At 38.6% G+C, this 26,888-nt stretch overlaps 1 protein-coding gene across 3 annotated transcripts in view; it reads left to right on the plus strand.

Annotated features, from left to right (window-relative positions):
- The first annotated feature begins 1,417 nt into the window (after window positions 1–1,417).
- Window positions 1,418–26,888, plus strand: part of LOC137386733 (neuronal acetylcholine receptor subunit alpha-10-like) — a 49,376-nt gene continuing 23,905 nt past the window's right edge. Inside the window, exons 1-3 of one of the 3 annotated variants that reach the window (XM_068072855.1) lie at window positions 1,418–1,541; window positions 20,227–20,411; window positions 24,156–24,265. In XM_068072855.1, coding sequence (XP_067928956.1) covers window positions 1,451–1,541; window positions 20,227–20,411; window positions 24,156–24,265 — 386 coding nt within the window. In that variant the 5' untranslated portion in view covers window positions 1,418–1,450. Of the gene's footprint in view, window positions 1,542–6,283; window positions 6,418–11,261; window positions 11,382–20,217; window positions 20,412–24,155; window positions 24,266–26,888 lie in introns of those variants that run through there. The other 2 variants (XM_068072854.1, XM_068072856.1) reach the window with 2 other exon arrangements.

Genomic DNA, 26,888 nt, shown 5'->3' on the forward strand with positions numbered 1-26,888 from the left:
TATGTCATAATTCCATCCTATGTCATAATTCCATCCTATTTCATAATTCCATCCTATGTCCTAATTTCATCATATGTCATAATTCCATCCTATGTCATAATTCCGTCATATGTCATAATGCCATCCTATGTTTTAATTCGACCTTATATCCTAATTCCATCATATGTCATAATTCCATCATATGTCATAATTCCATCCTATGTCATAATTCCATCATATGTCATAATTCCATCCTGTGTTTTAATTCGACCCTATATCCTAATTCCATCATATGTCTTAATTCCAACATATGTCAAAATTCCATCCTATGTCCTAATTCCATCCTATGTCATAATTTCATCCTATGTCCTAATTCCATTCTATGTCATAATTCCATCCTATGTCTTAATTCCATTCTATGTCATAATTCCATCCTATTTCATAATTCCATCCTATGTCATAATTCCATCATATGTCATAATTCCATCCTATGTCATAATTCCATCCTATGTCATACTTTCATCATATGTCATAATTCCATCCTATGTCTCAATTCCATCATATGTCATAATTCCATCCTATGTCATAATTCCATCCTATTTCATAATTCCATCCTATGTCATAATTCCAGTTTTTTAAAATCAAAGAATTTGTGAACGAATGCTTTTTGGTGATTGAACTGTCTATCTAGGTGTTGCTATAGGGACCAGAGACCGTCAAAAGCCAAAGAGCCCAAAATACCAAGATTATTCTAAGCGTTAGTCTTAGTATTTTGACTAAATGTGCTGTTAGTTGCAAGTACCCAGTTTTTAAATTACAATTGTAAAAGCATCAAACAAAACTGAAATGCTCAGAGCATGACTCAGAGCATGACTCAGAGCTACGTCAGCACGCCTATAACTATTGCCTGTTCTCTAAATTTTTGTGAGGTTATTCATAAAACAGATTCTGGTGAGAAAATTATAGAGTATAAATTATAGAGTAGCAAAATTATAGAGTAGCAAAATTATAGAGTAGCAAAATTATAGAGTAGCAAAATTATAGAGTAGCAAAATTATAGAGTAGCAAAATTATAGAGTAGCAAAATTATAGAGTAGCAAAATTATAGAGTAGCAAAATTATAGAGTAGCAAAATTATAGAGTAGCAAAATTATAGAGTAGCAAAATTATAGAGTAGCAAAATTATAGAGTAGCAAAATTATAGAGTAGCAAAATTATAGAGTAGCAAAATTATAGAGTAGCAAAATTATAGAGTAGCAAAATTATAGAGTAGCAAAATTATAGAGTAGCAAAATTATAGAGTAGCAAAATTATAGAGTAGCAAAATTATAGAGTAGCAAAATTATAGAGTAGCAAAATTATGTCGCTATGAAAAACATTCAAAAATTGAAGATTAATGTTGACATTGCTTACAAATATGAAACTTGATTCTCGCTTTAGGTGGCATGTAGAAATGTAAGTCCTACCCACAATGCACCTTGAATTGGTTTTCCTGTTCATCTTATCCAAACACTTTACCGGAGCATTCGTTCACCCTACACACAGCTTAGATGAACTTAAAGGTAATTACAATAATTATCGTTTTCTTTTCAAATGAAGTAATACACTTTCAGCTAGTTGTTTTTAGCATTTGTGTAAACATAAAAACTATCTTTAAAACATTGCTTTTATAAGACTTCTATTCAGTATTGCAAAATGAATTGTTAAATATTGTACAGCAATACAACTGTAGAACAAGTTAAACATTCATTCTATGGTTAAATATTGTACAGCAATACAACTGTAGAACAAGTTAAACATTCATTCTATGGTTAAATATTGTACAGCAATACAACTGTAGAACAAGTTAAACATTCATTCTATGGTTAAATATTGTACAGCAATACAACTGTAGAACAAGTTAAACATTCATTCTATGGTTAAATATTGTACAGCAATACAACTGTAGAACAAGTTAAACATTCATTCTATGGTTAAATATTGTACAGCAATACAACTGTAGAACAAGTTAAATATTGTACAGCAATACAACTGTAGAACAAGTTAAATATTCATTCTATGGTTAAATATTGTACAGCAATACAACTGTAGAACAAGTTAAACATTCATTCTATGGTTAAATATTGTACAGCAATACAACTGTAGAACAAGTTAAATATTGTACAGCAATACAACTGTAGAACAAGTTAAATATTGTACAGCAATACAACTGTAGAACAAGTTAAATATTGTACAGCAATACAACTGTAGAACAAGTTAAATATTCATTCTATGGTTAAATATTGTACAGCAATACAACTGTAGAACAAGTTAAACATTCATTCTATGGTTAAATATTGTACAGCAATACAACTGTAGAACAAGTTAAATATTGTACAGCAATACAACTGTAGAACAAGTTAAATATTGTACAGCAATACAACTGTAGAACAAGTTAAATATTGTACAGCAATACAACTGTAGAACAAGTTAAATATTGTACAGCAATACAACTGTAGAACAAGTTAAATATTCATTCTATGGTTAAATATTGTACAGCAATACAACTGTAGAACAAGTTAAATATTGTACAGCAATACAACTGTAGAACAAGTTAAACATTCATTCTATTGTTAAATATTGTACAGCAATACAACTGTAGAACAAGTTAAACATTCATTCTATGGTTAAATATTGTACAGCAATACAACTGTAGAACAAGTTAAACATTCATTCTATGGTTAAATATTGTACAGCAATACAACTGTAGAACAAGTTAAACATTCATTCTATGGTTGTATTGCTGTAGAATGAATAAAACCAAATGCAATGAATGCTTATGAGATTATTTCTTGCAATATGTGATGATTTGAAAGAGCTAGCTGCTACCAGATAGAAGTAGCCTGACTCTATTGGTTAAGTGCAAATACACTGCCTCGATGCCATGCTTCTTTTCAACATTTCTGCTCCTCATCTAGGCCTCGCAATCATGTCAAAATTGTTTTAAACACCAAAAAGAGTTATCAGCCCCATAGCTTGCAAATGAGAGACAAGCATAGCAACGGTTTCAAACAAACACTTAGGCCTGGTTCAGACGATGCCTTAGTCCGGAACACCAGAAGGCCCTGGCACAGATATCAGCAGAAGCCTGCACTGTCTCCATATGGTCTTCTGTCACATAGACCTGCTGATTAAAAAGAACATGGCTAGTCATTTTCTAGGTTTTAGGAATATTTGAAAATGTTCTCCAAAGTTTTGTAAAGACATGAATTCCATATGACGGTGGCATAACTATGTGGCATGCAGGGTTCTCTCCATAACTCACTTGTGTTCAAATGGCAGCCCAAAACTTTGCTGTAAAGAAGTTTTGGCAAGCCTTCCAACCCTTATAGATCCTAATCTATTGTCTCCGGGTCACAGACAAAAATTTTAATGCAACATGTGAATGGCACTTAGTTACTTCTCCACTTGCTGAAGTTTTCAGGGTTGAATGAGAAGACTACAGTATCTCTGGTAAATGCAACCTCATTTACACTTTCTTGATTTTTGAAAATTTGTATCGTGATGTCTAATATCGTTGTAATATTGCATGTTTGCTGGATGGTGGTGATTGGATGGAACCGTGAGGCATGACTCATTGTTAAATCTTTTGGTAAGTTACATTTAGTTTACCATCTGTTCATTATTTGTTTGGCTGAGCACGCTAAAACTTCTAACTGGTTTTTGATCTTAATTTGAATAAGCTAAAAAGGTTGGCAATTGAACACTGAAATAAAAACCCTCATAACTATATAGAACAATCCGGAAAAACATTGTGAAATATTTTTGTAGAATAGCTACTTTTTGCTTCCTCATCTGCTCCACTCAAGTATATGTGTTTCTCGTGTTAAAAGTGCAAGCAAGTTACTCAAATATAGAGAGATGAAAAAGAAACACAAACATACAGGGGTACACTCTGTAGTTCACTCTTGTATATTTACTAGCAGGCTTCAAAGAGAAACACAAACATACAGGGGTACACTCCGTAGTTCACTCTTGTATATTTGCTAGCAGGCTTCAAAGATAAACACAAACATACAGGGGTACACTCCGTAGTTCACTCTTGTATATTTACTAGCGGGCTTCAAAAAGAAACACAAACATACAGGGGTACACTCTGTAGTTCACTCTTGTATATTTACTAGCGGGCTTCAAAAAGAAACACAAACATACAGGGGTACACTCCGTAGTTCACTCTTGTATATTTACTAGCGGGCTTCAAAGAGAAACACAAACATACAGGGGTACACTCCGTAGTTCACTCTTGTATATTTACTAGCAGGCTTCAAAGATAAACACAAACATACAGGGGTACACTCCGTAGTTCACTCTTGTATATTTACTAGCGGGCTTCAAAGATAAACACAAACATACAGGGGTACACTCCGTAGTTCACTCTTGTATATTTACTAGCGGGCTTCAAAGATAAACACAAACATACAGGGGTACACTCCGTAGTTCACTCTTGTATATTTACTAGCGGGCTTCAAAAAGAAACACAAACATACAGGGGTACACTCCGTAGTTCACTCTTGTATATTTACTAGCAGGCTTCAAAGAGAAACACAAACATACAGGGGTACACTCCGTAGTTTATAATATGAGAGTCGGTATTCTGGCTACTTTTACACTCACATGATTGGTTTTACATTGTTCTTTATTTTCAAATGATGACGGACAGTAGTTTGCGCATATCACTGCTGATAAACCTTGGTAACCCAAATAGATTAATAAGTTATAGCCAGATGATGTTACAAAAAAGACCCTGTACATTTATCTATCGAAATAGACTTTGCCTAATCCAAAAACCAACCAGGTGCGATAGCTCTTAGGCTGAAAAACTTCAATGACCTGGTTTGTTCGATATATCACCACTGCATACTCTATCAGCGAAATATGCTTTTGGTAAACATTCATTAATTAGAAGGACAACGTGCAAAAATACCTATTCCATCCAATCGTTTGTCACACAGAAAATACTAAGCTTTATAATGCGTTTTCATAATAAATTTACTATGGCCATTATCGGATATCTTCTGGCTGCTTGTGACTAACATTGGCCATTATCGGATATCTTCTGGCTGCTTGTGACTAACATTTCTTTATAGAATTTTAAACATACCAACGTACGTGAGCACCTGCTGCCTAATAGTAATATAACAAGCATGAACAGGGTGAAAGTATGCCATCTCCCTTTTACGTACTGGCACAATATGTGATAACTGTGTGTCTTTACATTGCTGATAAAAGAACAGTAAAACAGTGCACATACATGTAGGTTATCCCACTGTATCAACTTTAACAGTAATTTAAGGCGCTTTTAAACCCTTATATTACATTAAAAATATTTTATTACATTTTATGTGAAAGGTTTTACATAAAAACTCTCAATATCTTGCAGATATTTTTTGGTGTTTCTATCATCCGATGGCACAATTGCATGGTTTAAATGCTAGCTGTAGAGCTACAGATACAGCTATACACTGTCTTACTAAACTGTACTTCAAAATGACAAGAAGCTATAGTTGCTTGTAGTGCAACAGTTGTTCTTTTTCACATTTATCATTTTTAGTAGAATGGAAGCAAATCTTTGACTAACAGCAGCGTCTGCTGTTCATTGTCACTTAATGAGGCAGCGCATGTGTTAACATGCATAAGTGTTGACATGACTAAAAGAAGGTTTTGCTGCTTCTAAACGTCTCTCACTGTAAGTTTGACAAATAAATCGACCAGACAGCTCGTTTACCTCTAAAGTTTTGAAGGCTGTCACTAGGTGCATGCTTGTAAATGTGCCTAAATCGATGGTACTAGTATCGATGGTACTAGTACCGATGGTACTAGTATCGATGGTACTAGTATCGATGGTACTAGTATCGACGGTACTAGTACCGTTTGCATCAGTTCATCGCCACCTAAAATAATGAAGCATTTACACTGCAGAGGTTTTAGCGCTTGCGTTAATAGCAGAAATGGGTCAGGCTACCACAAATAGTTCATGTAACATTACAAGCAGGATTATATAATGGCTTATAGGAATATATAGGAATAGTGGTATAGTGATCTCCCTCAACTGCCTCATTCATTTCATGCATTTACACTCCACAGAAAAATCAATGACGTTTACTGACAGCATTTGTCTAGTCGTGAGGTCGCAGGCTCTAGCACCCTCTCATTCTTCATCGGAGACGCCGTCAGGCAGCTCGGCTCGATTGATCACTCACAAAAAATTTGATGTTTTTGTGTAAAAGCTTTTATTTGGGATTTCCTGAAACATAATTGGAGGATTCTTTTGATGAAAGGGTAGATGGATGATGCGAAATAGTTGGTACCATTCTTCATCCGGTATGGGACCTCCGGGCATTGCCTGTTTTCTTTTTATGCTTATGGTCACTTTTGTGACTGCTGCCGTACCAGACCCAGGTAAGTTCGAACACTGAACTTGTTTTCTAGATTATATAGCTGCTTAGCACTTCCTTGTCTCATTAAACTAGCATCGGGGTTTTTTAAAGACTAGACTTTTCTAGACTATGAAAGAGCAACATATTTTCGTTGAGAACAAACTAGGTGCAGATATAAATGTTGTTCAAACCAGCTTCAACAGCATATTGTCCCAAGAAGATCCCAATACTAAATGCAAATAGTCGTGCACGCATTGTGTATTGGTCCCTCTTTTACACACACCAGAGGAATAAAGAAATTTTAAAAGAAACATTTACCTAGCAAACATGCATTCGCTCCTTCCTTGCCTTCGTTTCATTCCATCCATTAACTGATTTCTTAGGGAAAATGTCATTCAAGGGAAGAATTTTCAATTATATATTTTCTAATGCTTTAATCTGCCTTTAAATGTTATTTCTAATAATCTTTTATTTTTATAGAGAACATAAAATTTACGACTGGTTTGGTAAAAAAGTTGTGCTGTGAATACAACTAAATTAGACACAAACTTTTTTGAACTTACATAGACACCGACATGTGTTACATAGACACCGACATGTGTTACATAGACACCGACATGTGTTACATAGACACCGACATGTGTTACATAGACACCGACATGTGTTACATAGGCTTATGGTTATTTTCTGGGTATCTCACTAGCATTCCTCCATGTTCACAGTTTCTATATTTGACCAAACCTATGAGACACATAGAGGTTTTCTCATCTTATGTTGTTACTATTTCTTCCAGCTCTCGATGTTTCTATTTTGATACCCAATCGACTATGCCTCCTCTCTTTTATCAAGTAATTCATATTCGAAAGTCTAGTAATGATGGCTTTTGCTTTAAATAAACAATTTTTCTTTAGCAATTTTTGGTACTTTTGGCTGCAGTTAAAGGTATAATTTTTTTACTGTTGGTTGCAGTTGAAAGTACAATTTACAGTTTTCAACAAAACCAGACATCACTTGTAGCATGTAGGGTCATAAAAGATTATAACTTTTCCATTTGTACAAAGATATTTCTAGAACCCAAATTTTAAACATAAATGTCATAAGGAATGCTTCCTTCCAACTGTCAAGTGTGTCAATTGTGCTTGGTTTTACGCATTGAATGAGCATGTGAAGAGCTGATCTTCAAAGCATGTAAACAGGCATTGTAAAGCTGAACAAATCCAAAGACTTCTTCACCCTTCAGGTATTTTACCATTGAGAGGTTCAGCGCTTAGACACCTAGCGTGAATTCCTTAGACGATTTACAACCGTAAATCTAATTAATTTATTGAATTTTTGCTCTCTAACTTGATAGACAGTTAGTTTGTTTAATGAGCTGACAAGGTGGCTTCCAGAATGTTCTGTTGCCATGTTCTGTTGACTTTGCTTTAGCGTGAATACAATTTCTTGGCAAGTTGACAAGAGTGTCTCGCATTGTTTAAGATGGATGAATATCAGCGGCTAGAGAAAGTTCAAAAATGGAAAAGGTGGACACAAAAGTTACACAAGGTGACTTCCATGTCCGTGGGAAATCCAATATCTTGGATACTTCTAAAAATGTCGCTATGCCTGCGACTTAGGATACAGCAAAGACCTCTATTTGAACGCCACGGCGCTCTATTTTTCAACCCTTCTTCTTATTATATATAATAATGGTGGTCACATAGAGGGGGCGTTCAAAATAGAGGCTAGCGGTGTATTTTTCAAATGGCTTGTCAGAGTTTTGGAAAAATAAATTTAGCCCTTTTATGGGCGACGCGAAAGCCTCTTATATTTTGCCCTCTTTTTCATTGGAGATTTTGGATGCAATAAATCTTTTGGATGCAATAAATCTTTTGGATGCAATAAATCTGCTAACATAACTCTAACTTGTCAAAGATTTTTTAATAGATATACATCGGGAAATCGAGAAGTATTAACCCAGTTAATATCTAATATCTAATCTACCAGTTAATCTATTGCTTGCAATTACCCTGCTTTGCAATTCGCTATAGAACTTTCAATTTTTATTTCATTTTAAATTTGAAGGCATATTTTTATTTTATATTTATATTTACTAATGTTGCATAAAAGCCTATTGCACTCATTAATATATTTGCTACAGTTTGCAGCCAAAACTGGCTTTTTACGTGCAATAGAAGAATTTATTGTAAGATCAGATTACCGCAATGATGCTATCAAATAATGTGCTATAAATCTGCAAATTTATAAGTTATATAATGATAATCTATCAAATGTTACAAATATATAATTATGAACAAGTGACATAAAAGAACCATACTTATAATACAGGCAGAAACAAAAATTAAGGTTTTTAAAACAAAAATATTTGCATCATTTGCTCAGCCAGTTGCCTTTTGATTGTTGCTTTCGATGGAACGAACATCTTCTGGTTGTTCAATACCTTCCACAATGTCTTCTGACCTTAACTCTTTTTCTGTACTACTGAACTAGTCCATATTAGTGTTCAAACAATTTATTTAACAGAGCAAAACTTTTAGCCTAAAACTAGTGGTTCATATACCATTGTAAGTGCAAATCGTTATGTATACTTCAAGTATTAAGACCGCGTTAAACAAGGAGCTACTATTAGCCTGAGACAGTTATTAAAGATTTCTATGGTGTTGCTTTTAAAGTTTTAGCAAAAAAAGAGAAGCTTTAGAATTGGACATCGAGAGAATTAATTGTTATTCATGTAAACGATTTAATATTAATGTGATTTTGTGAACACTTTTCTACTAATCAGTTGATATTATGGGTTCATAAAAATCAAAGTAGTGGTCAAATGGAAGTGGTGCTCAATTAGAGGGTGGGGCTTTATTTTTCAATCCTTCTCCCATAGTGATCAAATGGAAATGGCATTTAAATAGAGGTTTTATGGTATTTGAAGCTCTTTAATAAAGTCATGCATCTGGTCTGTACTCCATCAGACCTTTATCAAGTTGCCTCTAGCATAAATACTATAGCCCAAGATCTATGAATAGATAGCCATACTCATATGGCTCCGTTTCCATACAAAATATTTGTTCTTTATAACATCTTCCTCTGCGTTAACAAATCCTCCTCTGGGTTAACAAATCTTGTTCTGTGTTAACAAACCCTCCTCTGCGTTAATAATCTGGCGTAACAATTATGTTACTAGCTATATTTCTAGAAACCTAGCATTTTGTCCTTAGCCAGTCAATTTCTGTTCATTAATGGTAACATCATCAAGATTGAAACAGCCTTTTCGATCTGTGACCTCAGCGATCTGTGACCTCAGCGATCTGTGACCTCAGCATTAATGCACTTATATCGTGAAATTAACAGCCAATAAGACAATATCAAAAATAAAAGTTTTATATTTGCTGCTTTCTTTATTGATGGTGGCTGCAACAACTGCGATTGATCAACTAGGCATTACGGATTGGCTGTCAAAAGACGATCCAAGAATTTAAATGAAGCAGTGTGAGTGGGATGTGTGCTGTCAGTGAATTATTCAGAGCATATCTACAATTGCGCTTTTCTTGTCAGAATATACCACCTTTTAAACATTGAACTACGAGCAAATATTACTTTAAAATTGGTTTCCTTCCCAGACTGAAACACAGTGAATGAACATACAAATGCTAACTGAAGACATTTTTAAAGAAGAGTCATTTTTAAATATCTATATTTTTTAAATATAAAAAATGTTAATTTTTTTGCTCAGACTAACGGACAAAAAGCATTTTTTATTTTTATCTGCTCGTTAATCATAGATCTAGTTGAGCGATAGAGCTTGTTTAGAGGGGGGTTTAGAGGGGGTTTAGAGGGGGTTTAGAGGGGGTTTAGAGGGAGGTTTAGAGGGGGATTTAGAGCGGAGTTTAGAGGGAGGTTTAGAGGGAGGTTTAGAGGGGGGTTTAGAGGGGGTTCAGAGCGGGGTTTAGAGCAGAGTTGAGAGGGGGGTTTAGAGGGGGGTTTAGAGCGGGGTTTAGGAGGGGTTTTAGAGGGGGGTTTAAGGAGGGGGTTTAGAGGGGGGTTTAGAGGGGGGGGTTTAGAGGGGGGTTTAGAGGGGGGTTTAGAGCGGGGTTTAGAGGGGAGTTTAGAGAGAGGTTTAGAGGGGGGTTTAGAGGGGGGTTCAGAGCAGGGTTTAGAGCAGAGTTGAGAGGGGGGTTTAGAGGGGGGTTTAGAGGGGGTTTAGAGCAGGGTTTAGAGGGGGGTTCAGAGCAGAGTTGAGAGGGGGGTTTAGAGGGGGGTTTAGAGGGGGGTTTAGAGCGGGGTTTAAAGGGGGATTTAGAGGGGGTTTAGAGGGGGGTTTAGAGAGGGTTTAGAGCGGGGTTTAGAGGGGGTTTAGAGGGGGGTTTAGAGGGGGTTTAGAAGGGGGTTTAGAGGGGGTTTAGAGCGGGGTTTAGAGGGGGTTTAGAGGGAGGTTCAGAGGGGGTTTAGAGGGGGGTTTAGAGGGGGGTTTAGAGCGGGGTTCAGAGGGGGGTTCAGAGGGGGGTTTAGAGGGGGATTCAGAGCGGGGTTTAGAGCAGAGTTGAGAGGGGGGTTTAGAGGGCACTAGTGAATAAAGTGAATAACGTTGAAGTGAATAGACAATCTTGTTAGATATTCTTCTGCTTCAAATCACAATTGAATTCCCATTGAAGGAGAATACATTTGATAAGCTTTTGAATTGTCAACAACTTGGCATGTTTCCCACTCAAACACTAATTTGCTGCTGAAGCTGTGTGAAAGCAAACAATGCTCAGGTAGTAATTCAATAATCGTGTGTGCAGCCTGGCTAAGCAGGTGATCAGAGGAGAATTGAAACTTACAAGAGTATCATGGAGCTCGTATGACTGCTGAATATTGGTTACGGCAAATATTGTTTGGCCGTTGCCAACTGCTCGCAATGAGCAAGACGTGAGAATTAGTTGTGGCTCGCCGCTGGGAATATGGCGCTCTTTTGCAACTTGCTCTGGAACTTGCTCTGGATCGTTCTTACGGGTCGGTAACGCCGTTACACTCTGTCCACGGTTGTACATGTTTCTTGATTTTTTATCTTGAGTAGGGCTAAAGTTTTTATGTTTCAAGTATAGTAGGTAGCCATTATAGCCACTGTGTTCTATGAGTACATAGCATTGGATGGGTGTTCTATGAGTACATAGCATTGGATGGGTGGAAAATAAGGTCTGAAGTCTGAATATATGACCATTTTATATTCACCTCATTGAACTACTTCACAGTTTATTTTCTTTTATACTTTTTAAATATAATTAGCGATGATATTTATTGTGATTAGTGTCAATGGAAAATGATATAGTTGAATTTTTTTTATTAAATTTGGTTTCATAGTGTTAGATTTGCCTTTGAGGGCCATTTTTAAACTCTGTTGATGATTGAGCCATTTTGCTTCTTAATACTTCATACTTGGCGTTGTATCATGTTAAATACCAACCAAGCGAAACTACAACAATCATTCTTTCTACCAAATGCTGAATGCACAGTTTTGAAGTATGCAATAATATTATACAAGTATGCTTTTTTGGAGAAAGTTGATTAGCTACTGCCATGGCTTCAGGCCTAATATAAAAACATGCATTTTTTCTGAAAATTTTTGAAAACCATAATCAATTTCTGGGCTTCTCATATTCTGAAGAGCACAATAATTTGAAAACCATTTAGGACTAATGCTACCAGTGGCCTGGTTTGATAGATGGATAGCTGTCGCATTTGCTGTGGTGGTCACACTTGCTGTGCCTGTCATTTATGGCGGTGTCCTACACTAGCGGCCTTTAATGATTATCTCTTCGCCTTTGTTTTTTACACAAAGGTAGCCGATTGAGTGTCAAGTCTTTCTTTCATCTTTTCTCACTCGATTTGACTTAGATGTGATTTGCTGCACTCTCACAACGCGAGAGTTTTGTCCCGGATCGATACCTTATAATAGAAAATGTTGACTTCTCTGTCTCATTATTTCATTCGTTCATTTTGCCTCAATGAGTTGCTTTACATTCAGAACATTCACATCTTATGAAGCACCTTATGGCGCACCTTACAGTACACCTTTTGGTATACTTTATGGTACACCTTTTGATACATCGTAAGGTACACCTTATGGTACACCTTACGGTAGATCTTATGGTACACCTTATGGCACCTGTAAATACTCTTGAAGTGTAAATAATATTCAACAAAGAATTTTTCAGATTAAGAACTGTTAGTGGCTAACAACCATAATATCGGTTAGTAACCATATTAACAGTTAGTAACCATATTAGCGGTTAGTAACCATAATAGCGGTTAGTAACCATAATAGTGGTTAGCAACCATAATAGCGGTTAGCAACCATATTGCAGTTGGTAACCATAATAGCGGTTAAGGTTGGCATCTTTTAAAACCAGACAAGTGGTTGTGAGAGTCCAGCTTTGGTAGAAAGTTGAACATTTGAATGGATACACTATTAGAACATCGCTGAGACGCTTACGTCAAATGAGGCTAGCGGAAATTTATTCTCCGTATTTCAATTTACTTTCACCATAGTTGAATTGTGCTCTAAAAACTCGATGCTTCTAGACCCAGGTTAGTTTTAAATTTGCTTCACTGGATACACGTACATCATCATTGACAAAGCTACTTTTTCCTGAGCCATAATGTGTTTTAGCGCTACTCGTTTGTCTATGATTGGAAAGCTCATTTGATCTCGGGAAAAGCTAATTAAAGCACAAATTAATAGTATTTGTTTGCCATAGAAAAACACACGATAGTTTACATTTTGAATTACCGACTCTCCTTTCTTCAAACGCTTTTGTTCAAGCATGAAATAGAAATGCTGATGCATGTAATTATCACTCATTGATAGAATATTTGAGTACTTATTAAATCTTTTTTAGTTTCACAAAAGTTAACAGATATTCAATTATCTTTCTTTTGAAGTAAACGAGGTATGTTGACTTTGTGAATGTTAGGCTAATATTTTTGTACCGCCAACACACCGACTATACATCCCCCTGTAAACTCTGTATAAACTCTGCTGCTTGAGCAGTACGTCTGACAGCTACATTGTACACTGTACATTGCACACTGTACAGCATACACTGTACATCATACACTGTACATCATACGCTGTACATCGTACATTGTACATTATACATCGCAGAGCTTATCTTAGCAATCTAGTTACAGCGTACTTTTCTGAGAGCAAGTTGGCTAAAAAAGATTTTTGTTGGTTTCATATACAATCAAAGACATTTGGATACTGAGTCCTTTACATGAAGCCAGGAACAAATACCTCTTTACATGAGAACACAGCTCTTAAGTGAGGCTAGTAGTAAGATATTAAAATACTTGGCATTAGGTATAATTCATCCCATAGCTCCAAAAATGATATAAAATTTTGTTTGAGTCCCATTAAAACGAATACATTATATAAAACTACATAAAAGTCGTATGTAAACATCTAAAACATATGTATAAACAAAACTAATGAAGTGATAATCAGTCACTTTATATGACTTTATAAAGGCATATAAATTGATACCTAATTAGTCACTTTATATGACTTTATAAAGTCATATAAAGTGATAATCAGTCACTTTATATGCCTTTATAAAGTCATTTCTGCTGTTACTTTAGTTTAGACACAGGTCTACAGAACACTGGGCTCACCAATAAGTAAGTTGGGTGAGCCCAGTGAGTGATACAAGTAAGTAGCGTAACTTACTTCAAGTTACACAAGAGATACTATATAACAACCTCATTTTCATATTCTTTATTTTATCATGTATCTTTTTTACATTTTAGTGGCTTTCCACTTTTACTTAAAAAACCATAATTTTCAAAAAGACTTTAAATGTTCTATCTTGAAAACTGCATCATATGTTAAGACAATTATTGGCTCAAATTTCATGTCATATATTTAAATATATCTGAATATATCTAATTATATCTAATTTTGTCTAAATATGTCTAAATATCTCTCAATAGGTGAATGTTTGACTGTATAGTGAAAAAAAGCACAATCACAAGTATTTACATTTGTTGATTTAACTCTGCATTTAGCTGCCAGTTGTAACATGAAAGAGTCTGAGTGAGTCTAAATGAGTCTGAGTAAGTCTGAATGAGTCTGAGTGAGTCTGAGTGAGTCTGAATGAGTCTGAGCGATTCTGAGTAAGTCTGAGTGACTCTGAGTGACTCTCAGTGAGTCTGAATAAATATGAGTGACTCTGAGTGACTCTCAGTGAGTCTGAGTGAGTCTGAATAAGTCTGAGTGAGTCTGAGTGAGTCTGAGTGAGTCTGAGTGACTCTGAGTGACTCTGTGTGACTCTGAGTGACTCTGAGTCTGAATGAGTCTGAATGAGTCTGAGTGAGTCTGAGTAAGTCTGAGTGACTCTGGGTGACTCTGAGTGAGTCTGAATGAGTCTGAATGAGTCTGAATGAGTCTGAATGAGTCTGAGTGAGTCTGAATGAGTCTGAGTGAGTCTGAATGACTCTGAGTGAGTCTAAGTAAGTCTGAATGAGTCTGAATGAGTCTGAGTGAGTCTGAATGAGTCTGAGTGAGTCTGAATGAGTCTGAGTGAGTCTAAGTAAGTCTGAATGAGTCTGAGTGAGTCTGAATGAGTCTGAGTGAGTCTGAATGAGTCTGAGTGAGTCTAAGTAAGTCTGAATGAGTCTGAGTGAGTCAAAGCAAAGCTTAAAATTGAACTTTAAATGTTACTGTGTTTCAAAACTAGGTAGGCTTTCATTACATGTATACACCCGAGCTCGAGTTCTCAAACACATCGCTATAGGCTAACGAAAAATCTCTGATAGACCGACTAATTGAGTAAGCCATTAAGACTGTTTATTGGTTATGGCTGTTATACAAACACTTAAATATATAGACTTTCAAATCTCTGTAGCTTTAGGGCACCAAACATGCGCTAGAGACATTCTTCTTATGTCTAGGGCACCAAACATGCGCTAGAGACATTCTTCCTATGTCTAGGGCACCAAACATGCGCTAGAGACATTCTTCCTATGTCTAGGGCACCAAACATAGGCTAGAGACATTCTTCCTATGTCTAGGGCACCAAACATAGGCTAGAGACATTCTTCCTATGTCTAGGGCACCAAACATGCGCTAGAGACATTCTTCCTATGTTTCTATCAAGTAATTCAATGTCCAGTGTGCATGTTACTGGGAATCAAAAAGGTAAAGATATGCATACCATCTGTAAATACATGTATATGACCAGCATTGTTTTGAGAAATCTAACTCAAAGCATTGCAGCTCAAGTAAAAATGATAGGAGTTCATGTATATTTATATTTTGAATGTTTCCATTGAAATGCACTTTTTAGTTGAGCACCTCCTGAGCAATGCTGTCCTAAGCAATGCTAACATGGTTATCATTGATTACATTTAACCCTAATCCTATCATGCCAACAGACACACTTGCCAAGCTACATCAACCATGTTGCCCTTGTTAACAGCGCGCAACATTTGCTGCATTTTGCAAACTGGTATCCATAATGTCACAACGAGTTTGTCCCAGTTTTGATGTGTTTATGCATATTTCAATGCCTATTTATTCCAGAAACTCTGAAACCTTTATCAAATCTGCAATTGTACTTTGTGTTGGGAAAATAAAAATGCCATGTTCTGGCTTATACATGACTCTAGACGTGATTGTACTTACCAAGTGTAATTATTTACCAAGTGTAATATTAATTTAAACTAGAACTAGGATGAATAGATCTTTCAAATCAGTGAAAAATTAAAGGTTAGCTTGCAATAAAATTCACATTACAGTTATTTGGTATCAAAAGATTCACCATGTCCTACTCTGTTGTGTTGTAAATGCCAAATATGTGGAAATGTGATTACAAGCTCTTAAAAGCTCAAAAACGAAAAGCCGCCGTAGATTGAAATCTCTTTATTTTGATGACGTAGCCATGAAATTTGGTTATTGTCTTGTCACGTATGTTCTCACGTGAATTGAAAGGCCAATAAAAAGCTCAATATAAGACTTATCGTAGCACTAGTTTATGACAAACACTTCGGGTTTTACCAAAGACCCCGTATCAAATATAGATGCTCGCTACTTTACAGTTTTGTTTCGGCCTGGTCTAATCGGCAAGTCGTGATCTGATCATGTGACCCAATACTTCGCAAATAATTTTTTCAGCACTTTTCGATTATCACAGGTGACCAACAGGCTCGCCATGATTATCAGACAATGATATGTACTCCTTCGAGCTACGGTTAAAAAATTAAATGAATTTTTACGGTAAGTTATAAGATATCACTGCTAAAAGTGACAGCATTACAATGACGAAAAACAGACGCGTAAGAACAATAGACATGGTTTTATTGAATGCGTGAAGTATATTTGTGAAAATTTTTCGACGAATAAGGTTGCATGAAAGTGTAAACAAAAACCATCTCTCACAATTAGATCACACTTGAGCCGTTTTGGAAAGAGAATCCAAACTACGGCGGTCTCGTGTGGCTGCGATTAACTGTTCGTTTTTTAGCTTTTAAGAGCTTATAATCACATTTCCACATATTTGGCACCTACAACACAACAGAGTAAGACATGGTGAATCTTTTGATACACAGGTGACCAACATGTTAGGTAAGGGGGGTGCCATGTTTGGTAAGGGGGTGCCATGTTTGGTAAGGGCGGTACCATTTTTGGTAAGGGAGATGCCATGCTTGGTAAGGGGGTGCCATGATTAGTAAAGGAGTTCCATGTGTGGTAAGGGGGGTGCAATGTTTGGTAAGCGGGTGCCATATGTAGTAAGGGGAATGTCATGTTTGGTAAGGTGAATGCCATGTTTGGTAAGAGAGTGCCATTTTGGTAAGGGGGTGACATGTGTGGTAAGGGGGGTACCATGTTTGGTAAGGGGGTGCCATGTTTGGTAAGGTGGGTGCCATGTGTGGTAAGGGGGGTGCCATATTTGGTAAGGTGAATGCCATGTTTGGTAAGGGAGTGCCATTTTGGTAAGGGGGTGACATGTGTGCTAGGGGGGGGGGTACCATGTTTGGTAAGGAAGTGCCATGCTTCGTAAGGGAGTGCCATGCTTTGTAAGGGAGTGCCATGTTTTGTAAGGGAGTGCCATGTTTCGTAAGGGAGTGCCATGTTTCGTAAGGGGAATGTCCTGGGAATAGGTGTTGAACGGATAGGTGCCTGCATTAGTGGCAAACAATGAATTAGGTGATATAGTGGGTAATGGTATTAACATCCCACATGTAGCATCATACAGTTTTACATAAATTAAGAAAAATAATAATCAAATAGTTTTCCAAATTAGAAAAAACAAAAAATTAAAATACTCATTTAAAATATTCTCATCTAAAAACAGGAAGCCATTTGATGGCTGAATGCATTATAATTAACACCTTGAAGGTTGACTTGCAATAAAATTCACATTACAGAAATAAACCACTCCTTTACTAAACATGGCACCCCCTTACCAAACATGGCACCCCCCTTACTAAGCATGGCACCCCCTTACCTAACATGGCACCCCCCTTAGCAAACATGGCACCCCCTTACCAAACATGGCACCCCCCTTACTGAACATGGCACCCCCTTACCTAACATGGCACCCCCCTTACCTACCATAACCTGTGTAACAACAGCTCTCTCTATCAGAAATATCAATGAGGAAGTAAAGCCTGGGAACTGCAGCTACTCCTTTAAACTAAATCTACAGCTCCAAGGCTTTCCTATCTCAACTGTAAAAAATCTTGTTGGGTTTAAATATTCGTGCCAATCTTAAAAACCGAAGGGCTTTTCATGTTGCGTAAGAAATATTGACAATCAAGTCGAGAAAAGCAGTTTGCCTAGCAGCGCCTTTGGCGGGCGACCATTATTAATTATAATATTTGCTCTATGCATTATAGACACAGTCTATTGATCGTCATGCGGAGTATGAAGGATGTACTAGAGAGGAAAATAAGTTTATATCTGCGAAACTGAGTCCTGGTCAAATATAGCCAAGTCTACGCTTGTATGAATACTGATTGGCAATTATGCAAATAGCCATAAACTGCTAACTCCCAGTAGCGAGTTAATTGCCTGTTTAGAGTTGAATAGACTGTAGGCTGATTGCACAGCGGACTGTAGGCTACGGACTGTAGGCTACGGACTGTAGGCTACGGACTGTAGGCTACGGACTGTAGGCTACGGACTGTAGGCTACGGTGCAGTACCGATGATTGCAGTATACTGTATGCTGATTGCACAGCGGACTGTAGGCTACGGACTGTAGGCTACGGTGCAGTACCGATGATTGCAGTATACTGTATGCTGATTGCACAGCGGACTGTAGGCTACGGTGCAGTACCGATGATTGCAGTATAGATTACTGCTGCTGGCAACTACATGCAGCTAAATCTAAATTTATCACTCAAATTATTTCACTAACAAATGGCTTTGCCAGTGTGTAGTCTTTGCACATGATATTAAAACCCACAAATTAGCTGCTTAATGGAGGTTCGCATGCACTTTGTTCTTTATAAAAGATAGAATAAGCATTCAATATGAATATTCCTTAGTTTTTGACAATCGTCGCAATACTTCTAAGAAGTATATTTTTTACGCGAGCTATTCTGTGAAGATTTCTTTAACATGGCTATTCATTTCAGTTAGTTACAGTAAAAGGAAACTACTAAATATTTAATATAAAAAGTGTCGAGTTTGTTTGTTCATCCGTCCGAAGTCACCTATGCTGATTGGAAAAAATATTACATCATGCGGACGTCGAACTCGCCAAATTCAGCTTAGCAACCTGGCATGGTACTACTTTCAATAATCATTCACCTGCTATGATTTGAGAATAGTTATGCACACACCTACTCTCTGTGCTTTTGTGGCACACCTGTTGATTTCTTACGACAGTACATACTTATTACCTGTGCTTTAGTGGCCCACCTGTTGATGTCTTATGGCAGTACATACTTATTACCTGTGCTTTAGTGGCCTACCTGTTGATCTCTTATGGCAGTACATACTTATTACCTGTGCTTTCGTGGCACACCTGTTGATCTCTTACAGCAGTACATACTTATTACCTGTGCTTTAGTGGCCCACCTGTTGATCTTTTACGGCAGTACATAGTACATACTTATTACCTGTGCTTAAGTGGCACACCTGTTGATCTCTTATGGCAGTACATACTTATTACCTGTGCTTTTGTGGCACATCTGTTGATCTCTTACTGCATTTTAAAGCTCTGTGTACTAGTGTGAATAACATGAGAAAAGGCTAGCTAACTCTTCACAACCAACCGCCATGGCTTAACAAGCACATCTGGTAGTTTCTCATCTCTTGAGCCTATGTGGGTTTTAAAATGAACATCAACTAGCTTTTATGAAATTTGGTTACTCGTAGGATATTCTTAGACTGCTTGCTAGTCCATTTGGTTACTCGTAGGATATTCTTAGACTGCTTGCTAGTCCATTTGGTTACTCGTAGGATATTCTTAGACTGCTTGCTAGTCCATTTGGTTACTCGTAGGATATTCTTAGACTGCTTGCTAGTCCATTTGGTTACTCGTAGGATATTCTTAGACTGCTTGCTAGTCCATTTGGTTACTCGTAGGATATTCTTAGACTGCTTGCTAGTCCATTTGGTTACTCGTAGGATATTCTTAGACTGCTTGCTAGTCCATCTACATGTTATGCCTTTTTATACAATGCATATATTCAGACATCAAAAGCTTATGACTGCGTGTTACCACTGAAAAAGATACAGATGGCCTTGTGCTGCTCGACAAGACCAAACTAGGCTAATGTAGGCATAGGCACATAAATTCTCTATACATAGGTGGTGACTAGGTGCTTTTTGCCTGCAGGTACATTAGCCCTATCAGCTGAGAAAAGACTAATAAAAGATCTAATAGCTACCTACAGGCAGGCTGGTGTAATAGGCCGGCCCGTGAGGAACACATCTGAACCAATCACCATCAGTTTTGGACTCGCCCTCATACAGATTATGAAGTTGGATGAGAAGAACCAGGTTCTCACTATCAGTACATGGTCCCGTTATGTAAGTGTTATTACCTGGTTCTCACAATCAGTACATGGTCCAGTTATGTAAGTGTTATTATCTGGTTCTCACTATCAGTACATGGTCAGGTTATGTAAGTGTTATTATCTGGTTCTTACTATCAGTACACGGTCCAGTTATGTAAGTGTTATTATCTGGTTCTCACTATCAGTACATGGTCCAGTTATGTAAGTGTTATTATCTGTTTCTCACTATCAGTACATGCTCCAGTTATGTCAGTGTTATTATCTGGTTCTCATTATCACTACATGCTCCAGTTATGTAAGTGTTATTATCTGGCTCTTACCATCAATACATGTTTCATCTAGTTATTTTTTTTCTTGATGTCTACTTCCAATTATTTAGATAATTCACTAAGTTTTGCACTTTCTTTTTTCTCATAACAAGCTCGTAATGATAAGTCATAGAAAACTTTGTGTCAACACAAGGTTAGAGAAACAGGTCTAACCAGGATAGATGTCACTTCAAAGGTACATAAACCAGTCTAACCAGTATACATGTCACTTCAAGGGTACATAAACCAGTCTAGCCAGTATAGATGTCACTTCAAAGGTACATAAACCAGTCTACCCAGTATACATGTCACTTCAAGGGTACATACACCAGTCTAACCAGTATAGATGTCACTTCAAGAATACATACACCAGTCTAACCAGTATAGCTGTCACTTCAAGGGTACATAAACCAGTCTAACCAATATAGATGTCACTTCAAGGGTACATAAACCAGTCTAACCAGTATAGATGTCACTTCAAGGGTACATAAACCAGTCTAACCAGTATAGATGTCACTTCAAGGGTACGTAATCCAGTCTAACCAGTATACATGTTATTTCAAGGGTACATACACCAGTCTAACCAGTATAGATGTCACTTCAAGGGTACATACACCAGTCTAACCAGTATAGATGTCACTTCAAGTGTAAATAAATCAGACTAATCAGGGGAGGGTGTCACTTCAAGGGTAGAGAAACCAGTCTAATCAGTGGTGGTGTCCCTTCAAGGGTAGAGAAACCAGTCTCATCTGTGGGGTGTTACTTCAAAATTAGAGAAGCAGGTGTGCTCAGCATTGATGTATGGAATGCACAGCCACTGTAAAAGTTAACATGTGTTATCTTTAAGTATGGTGTGGTGGATGGCGTCCTCTTCCATGTAGCCAAGCTGATGTACAGCCGAGTCAAGAGTAGCCAAGCCAGAGCCGTACCGACTGAAGACCGAGCCGAGCTGGACCGAGTCGGGCCGAGCCGTGCTGGGTCTAACCAAGCAGAACAGGGGCGGAATTTAGCATCTATATAAGCCCGAACATTTGTCTAGTGGAGCAGAGCTGTTCTGGGCCTGTTCATCGCTTGTCACTTGATTCATTTCTTGTACACCTTGATGAACTAAGCAGAAATATATGTATTGTACTCATGCACGAGTCTTGTACTAGTGGAGGAAAGTGAAGGTCGCACAAAACCTTTACACGTGTGGCAGCGGTGGGATTGGTAACGATCCCAAGAACTCCACCACAGGACTCGCATCTGGATCACTGGACTCTGGATGAACTGGGCTGCCTGAAAAACGGCGACACCGCTCCTACTAGAAGAACTTCCTGGCAACAGGAAGAAACCCAGAGAGAGCTGGGTTTCTTCGCCACCGAGATAGCATGGCTATGGAGACTTTCTGCAGCTCGCTGAGGGACCCTGCCCTGCAGAGACATCTGTTGGCCGTACCTACGCCCACATTGGCGGACGCTGTACGGGCTGGGAATGACTACCTCCAAATTCAAAGAGACTAGCGTAGACCCACCAAATCTTCAGTGCGAGCCCGGGAGGGAGGAGCCTCTGACCAGGTGAACTCGGCCGAGACCAATGTTATAGGACAACTAGTCCAGCTGGTCCAAACTCTTGCGGACAAGGTAGAGCGGCTCCAAGAGCAGATTTGCACTCAAACCGAAAGGAGGAGCCAGCCAGCTACTCTTTGCTGGGGATGTGGCCAACCGAGACACGTACAGAAAAATTGCCCTCGCCACACCAAACCGGTTTCGAGAAATGAAGGACGGCCACAGCAGTAGCTCCGACTACTGGCTGTGTCAAGGCCAAGCAAACACGGAAATACAATAGGACTTTGCGGGACTTGGCGGCGGCTGACGGCTGGTCTCAACCAGCAAGGACTAGACCATGGGAAGTTCGTGCACAGGAAGGGCCTGTGGTGACACGGAACCATTACCAATCCTTGGGTGAGACTAGTCTGGACAGCCCACCTGTCCCGGACACGACCTACGCCCCTCCATGCAAACGACAGGGATGTAACCCAAAGCGCAGCAGGGTGACCCCCAAATCTCCTCCACCCAGACACTGAGAACCATCCCCACTGGACTGAACAGTCGGAAGCCTGCCTTGAAAGCGGCAAGGCCGACCCCTTCTCCACCTTGGGGGTGGCAATCAGGGGAGCAGCAGAATTACTCCAGACGTGGGACGGCCCGAGGGACCGACTTCGCTCCACCACACAAAGGAAGTCTTCCAGGCCTCGCGTAGGATGTTCTGGAGGATACCACCAGGGCGCAACCCCTCAGCCAACTGCACTCCACCAGCTATTTCCTCCCAGGAGAAGTGGAGGAGCGGCCCATCTAGTTCCTACTGGACACTGGATGCACCAACAATCTGATCAATAAGCAGGTATTTGATCGATTGCCAGGAACCGTGCGGGACCGGCTCAAGGAGAGTGACAGCCACGGACTATTGGCTGACGGAACAGGGCTTCCCTTCTACGGAATAATCCGTGTAACTATCCGCTTGAGGGACGTGAAGACGGAGGAGGTTTTTGTAGTGAGCCGACTGAACGAGGATGCTATCCTCGAAATGCCGTTCTTCGTGGCTCATCAATGCGCTTTCGAGTTTGAGCAACCGGTGGTTCGAGTGAATGGCAGACAGCTAGTCTGCACGGACCGGCATGGGCGATTGCTTCAGAGCAAAGTGCAGGTGATAAGGGGGGTAGTGGTTTCTGCCCGGACAGAGATGGCAATACACTGTCGCATCAAAACGCGGAACTATTGTCCCATGGGACTAATCAAGGGATTTCTCGATGGACCTCCCGTAGCCAGTAGCCTGAACCAGCCGGGACCCAAGAAACAAGTCATCACCCGCTGTATGAATACTACAGAGTGGCAGCTGACTTTTCGGTCCGTAGTCACTATCGGCACATACATGGGAGTGGAGTGCATGTATACATGTATATACTTGTATATACATGTATGTATATACATGCACATACATGTATATACATGTATGTGCATGTATATACATGTATACCTATATACATGTATACATGTATATACATGAGCATTTTTATACATGTATGTGCATGTATACATGTATATACATGTATATAAATGTACACATGCACCTAACCTAACCTTTACATATGAGGTTTCACACCATCAAGAAATATTTCTGCAGAACTTGGAACTATATATGCAAATCATCTGATTTTCATGTGCTCACATATATGTATATAATTTTATTTTATTGTCAATTGCTGTGGAACATTTCAGCTGCATACGAACGTTGAAATTCCCATAGACTCCTACATTCCCATAGACTCACTCCTACATTACCATAGAATCTTACATTCCCTAGACTCTCACATTCCCATATATAGACTCCTACATTACCATAGACTCTCACATTCCCATAGACTCCTTTATTATCATAAACTCCTACATTCCCAGACTCCTACTTTGTAGTGGTGGCATGACTACCTACTCCAGTGGAATGAATCAGAGTATAATGGAGTCACGACAGTCGCTGTCCCTGCAAAAGAAATATGGCTGCCAGATATCGTGCTCTATAACTAGTAAGTTGTTCTAAACTATTTGTGGAGTTCAATTTTAAACATTTTATTTTTAAATTTTTGTTTGGCATCTGAACCAAAAACTTTTCAGATTTATGGTTCAAATGCCACTTTATTCAAAACGTTACATTCAAAAATGAGGTTTGGTTGTAATGCGTTGTATCAATTTATATAAAATAATATATAACTTCTTCTTGTCAGATAAAAGAACCACTATGCATAACGGTATATTATATTCATTTAATTGCTATAATATACAATACGTATTTGATCATGGTGTTATATAATGTAATCATATATATTTATCATTTGAAAATAATACTATATGATTCATACATGAATATAATAATATGTAATAATGACATCCTTTTTCGCATTGCATGCTTGCAAATGTCATCAATTAGAATGCCGTGCAAATGAAATCAAAAGCAAACTCTTTTTTATATACGTAAAAGAAGCCATAGAGGTGAGCAGACTATACAAGAGTTGTAGGTTGCCAAGTTATTCTAGACTCCCAAGGACTCTTAGAAAACACCACTAGAAAATCAATTGTCTTCTCTTGAAGCAAGAGGCGATTGAAACTCCATAAGTGTAAGAAAAGGTTAACAGTGTTGCTCTGGAAAGCTTTGAAATGAGAGAAGTAATGATGTGGAGGTCACTATTAGCATTCTTGGACAGTCTTGGAGAAGCATTGTTACTCCAATAGTACACAGGCAATCATACGGTTGCAATGATGCTACCAGGGCAGGCACCGCAATGCACGGACTCGTTGGTGTAGGTACCGCAATGCACGGGCTCGTTGGTGTAGCCACCGCAATGCGCGGACTCGTCGGTGTAGGTACCGCAATGCACGGACTCGTCGGTGTAGGTACTGCAATGCACAGACTCGTCGGTGTAGGTACCGCAATGCACGGACTCGTTGGTGTAGGCACTGCAATGCACGGACTCGTCGGTGTAGCCACCGCAATGCACGGACTCGTCGGTGTAGCCACCGCAATGCACGGACTCATCGGTGTAGGTACCGCAATGCACGGACTCGTTGGTGTAGGCACTGCAATGCACGGACTCGTCGGTGTAGCCACCGCAATGCACGGACTCGTCGGTGTAGGTACCGCAATGCACGGACTCGTTGGTGTAGCCACCGCAATGCACGGACTCATCGGTGTAGGTACTGCAATGCACGGACTCGTTGGTGTAGCCACCGCAATGCACGGACTCGTCGGTGTAGCCACCGCAATGCACGGACTCGTCGGTGTAGCCACCGCAATGCACGGACTCGTTGGTGTAGGTACCGCAATGCACGGACTCGTCGGTGTAGCCACCGCAATGCACGGACTCGTCGGTGTAGGTACCGCAATGCACGGACTCGTTGGTGTAGCCACCGCAATGCACGGACTCGTTGGTGTAGGTACCGCAATGCACGGACTCGTCGGTGTAGCCACCGCAATGCACGGACTCGTCGGTGTAGGTACCGCAATGCGCGGACTCGTTGGTGTAGCCACCGCAATTCACGGACTCGTTGGTGTAGGTACCGCAATGCACGGACTCGTCGGTGTAGCCACCGCAATGCACGGACTCGTTGGTGTAGGTACCGCAATGCACGGACTCGTCGGTGTAGGTACCGCAATGCACGGTTTTTAAGTTCTACCAGAGATTTTACATTTACTAAAGAAACTACAATATTTTAAGTTAAAAAACTTCCAACATAGACTGACATCTTTTTGCTTGAAGACTCGAGTATTTGCTCATTATATATGTATATTATATACATATATATAATATATACATATGTTATATTGTTATATATATACATATATGTAATATTATATTATTGCTCATTATATTATATTATATATATGCTAAAAAATTCTAATATTGATCATAAGGAGAAGTTTGACTGTAGTACTACTATACATGTAAAATTATTACAAATATTGATGTGATCATAAAAAGAGGTTTGACTGTAGTATTATACACGTAAAAGTATCACATATATTGATGTGATCATAAGGAGAGGTTTGACTGTAGTACCATAAATGTAAAAGTATCACATATATTTATGTGATCATAAGGAGAGGTTTGACTGTAGTACTATACACGTAAAAGTAGTACATATATTTATGGGATCATAAAGAGAGGTTTGACTGTAGTAGTATTCACGTAACAGTAGTACATATATTGATGTGATCATAAGGAGAGGTTTGACTGTAGTACAATAAATGTAAAAGTATCACATATATTGATGTGATCATAAGGAGAGGTTTGACTGTAGTACTATACACGTAAAAGTAGTACATAGATTTATGGGATCATAAAGAGAGGTTTGACTGTAGTAGTATTCACGTAACAGTAGTACATATATTGATGTGATCATAAGGAGAGGTTTGACTGTAGTAGTATTCACGTAACAGTAGTACATATATTGATGTGATCATAAGGAGAGGTTTGACTGTAGTACTATTAACGTTAAAGTATTAGATATATTGTAGATAAGTAGCAGGCTAGCATTGGCTAATAGCAAAAATGAAAGCAGTTGGAGTTGCAGTGGATGGCCTCCTTGTGGTCGAATAGGATGGCTAACTGGCTACACGCAATGGGAAAACTTCCCATTGGGAAACTAAAGGCA

This window comes from Watersipora subatra, chromosome 2 (assembly GCF_963576615.1).
Source record: "Watersipora subatra chromosome 2, tzWatSuba1.1, whole genome shotgun sequence".
NCBI lineage: Eukaryota > Metazoa > Bryozoa > Gymnolaemata > Cheilostomatida > Watersiporidae > Watersipora > Watersipora subatra.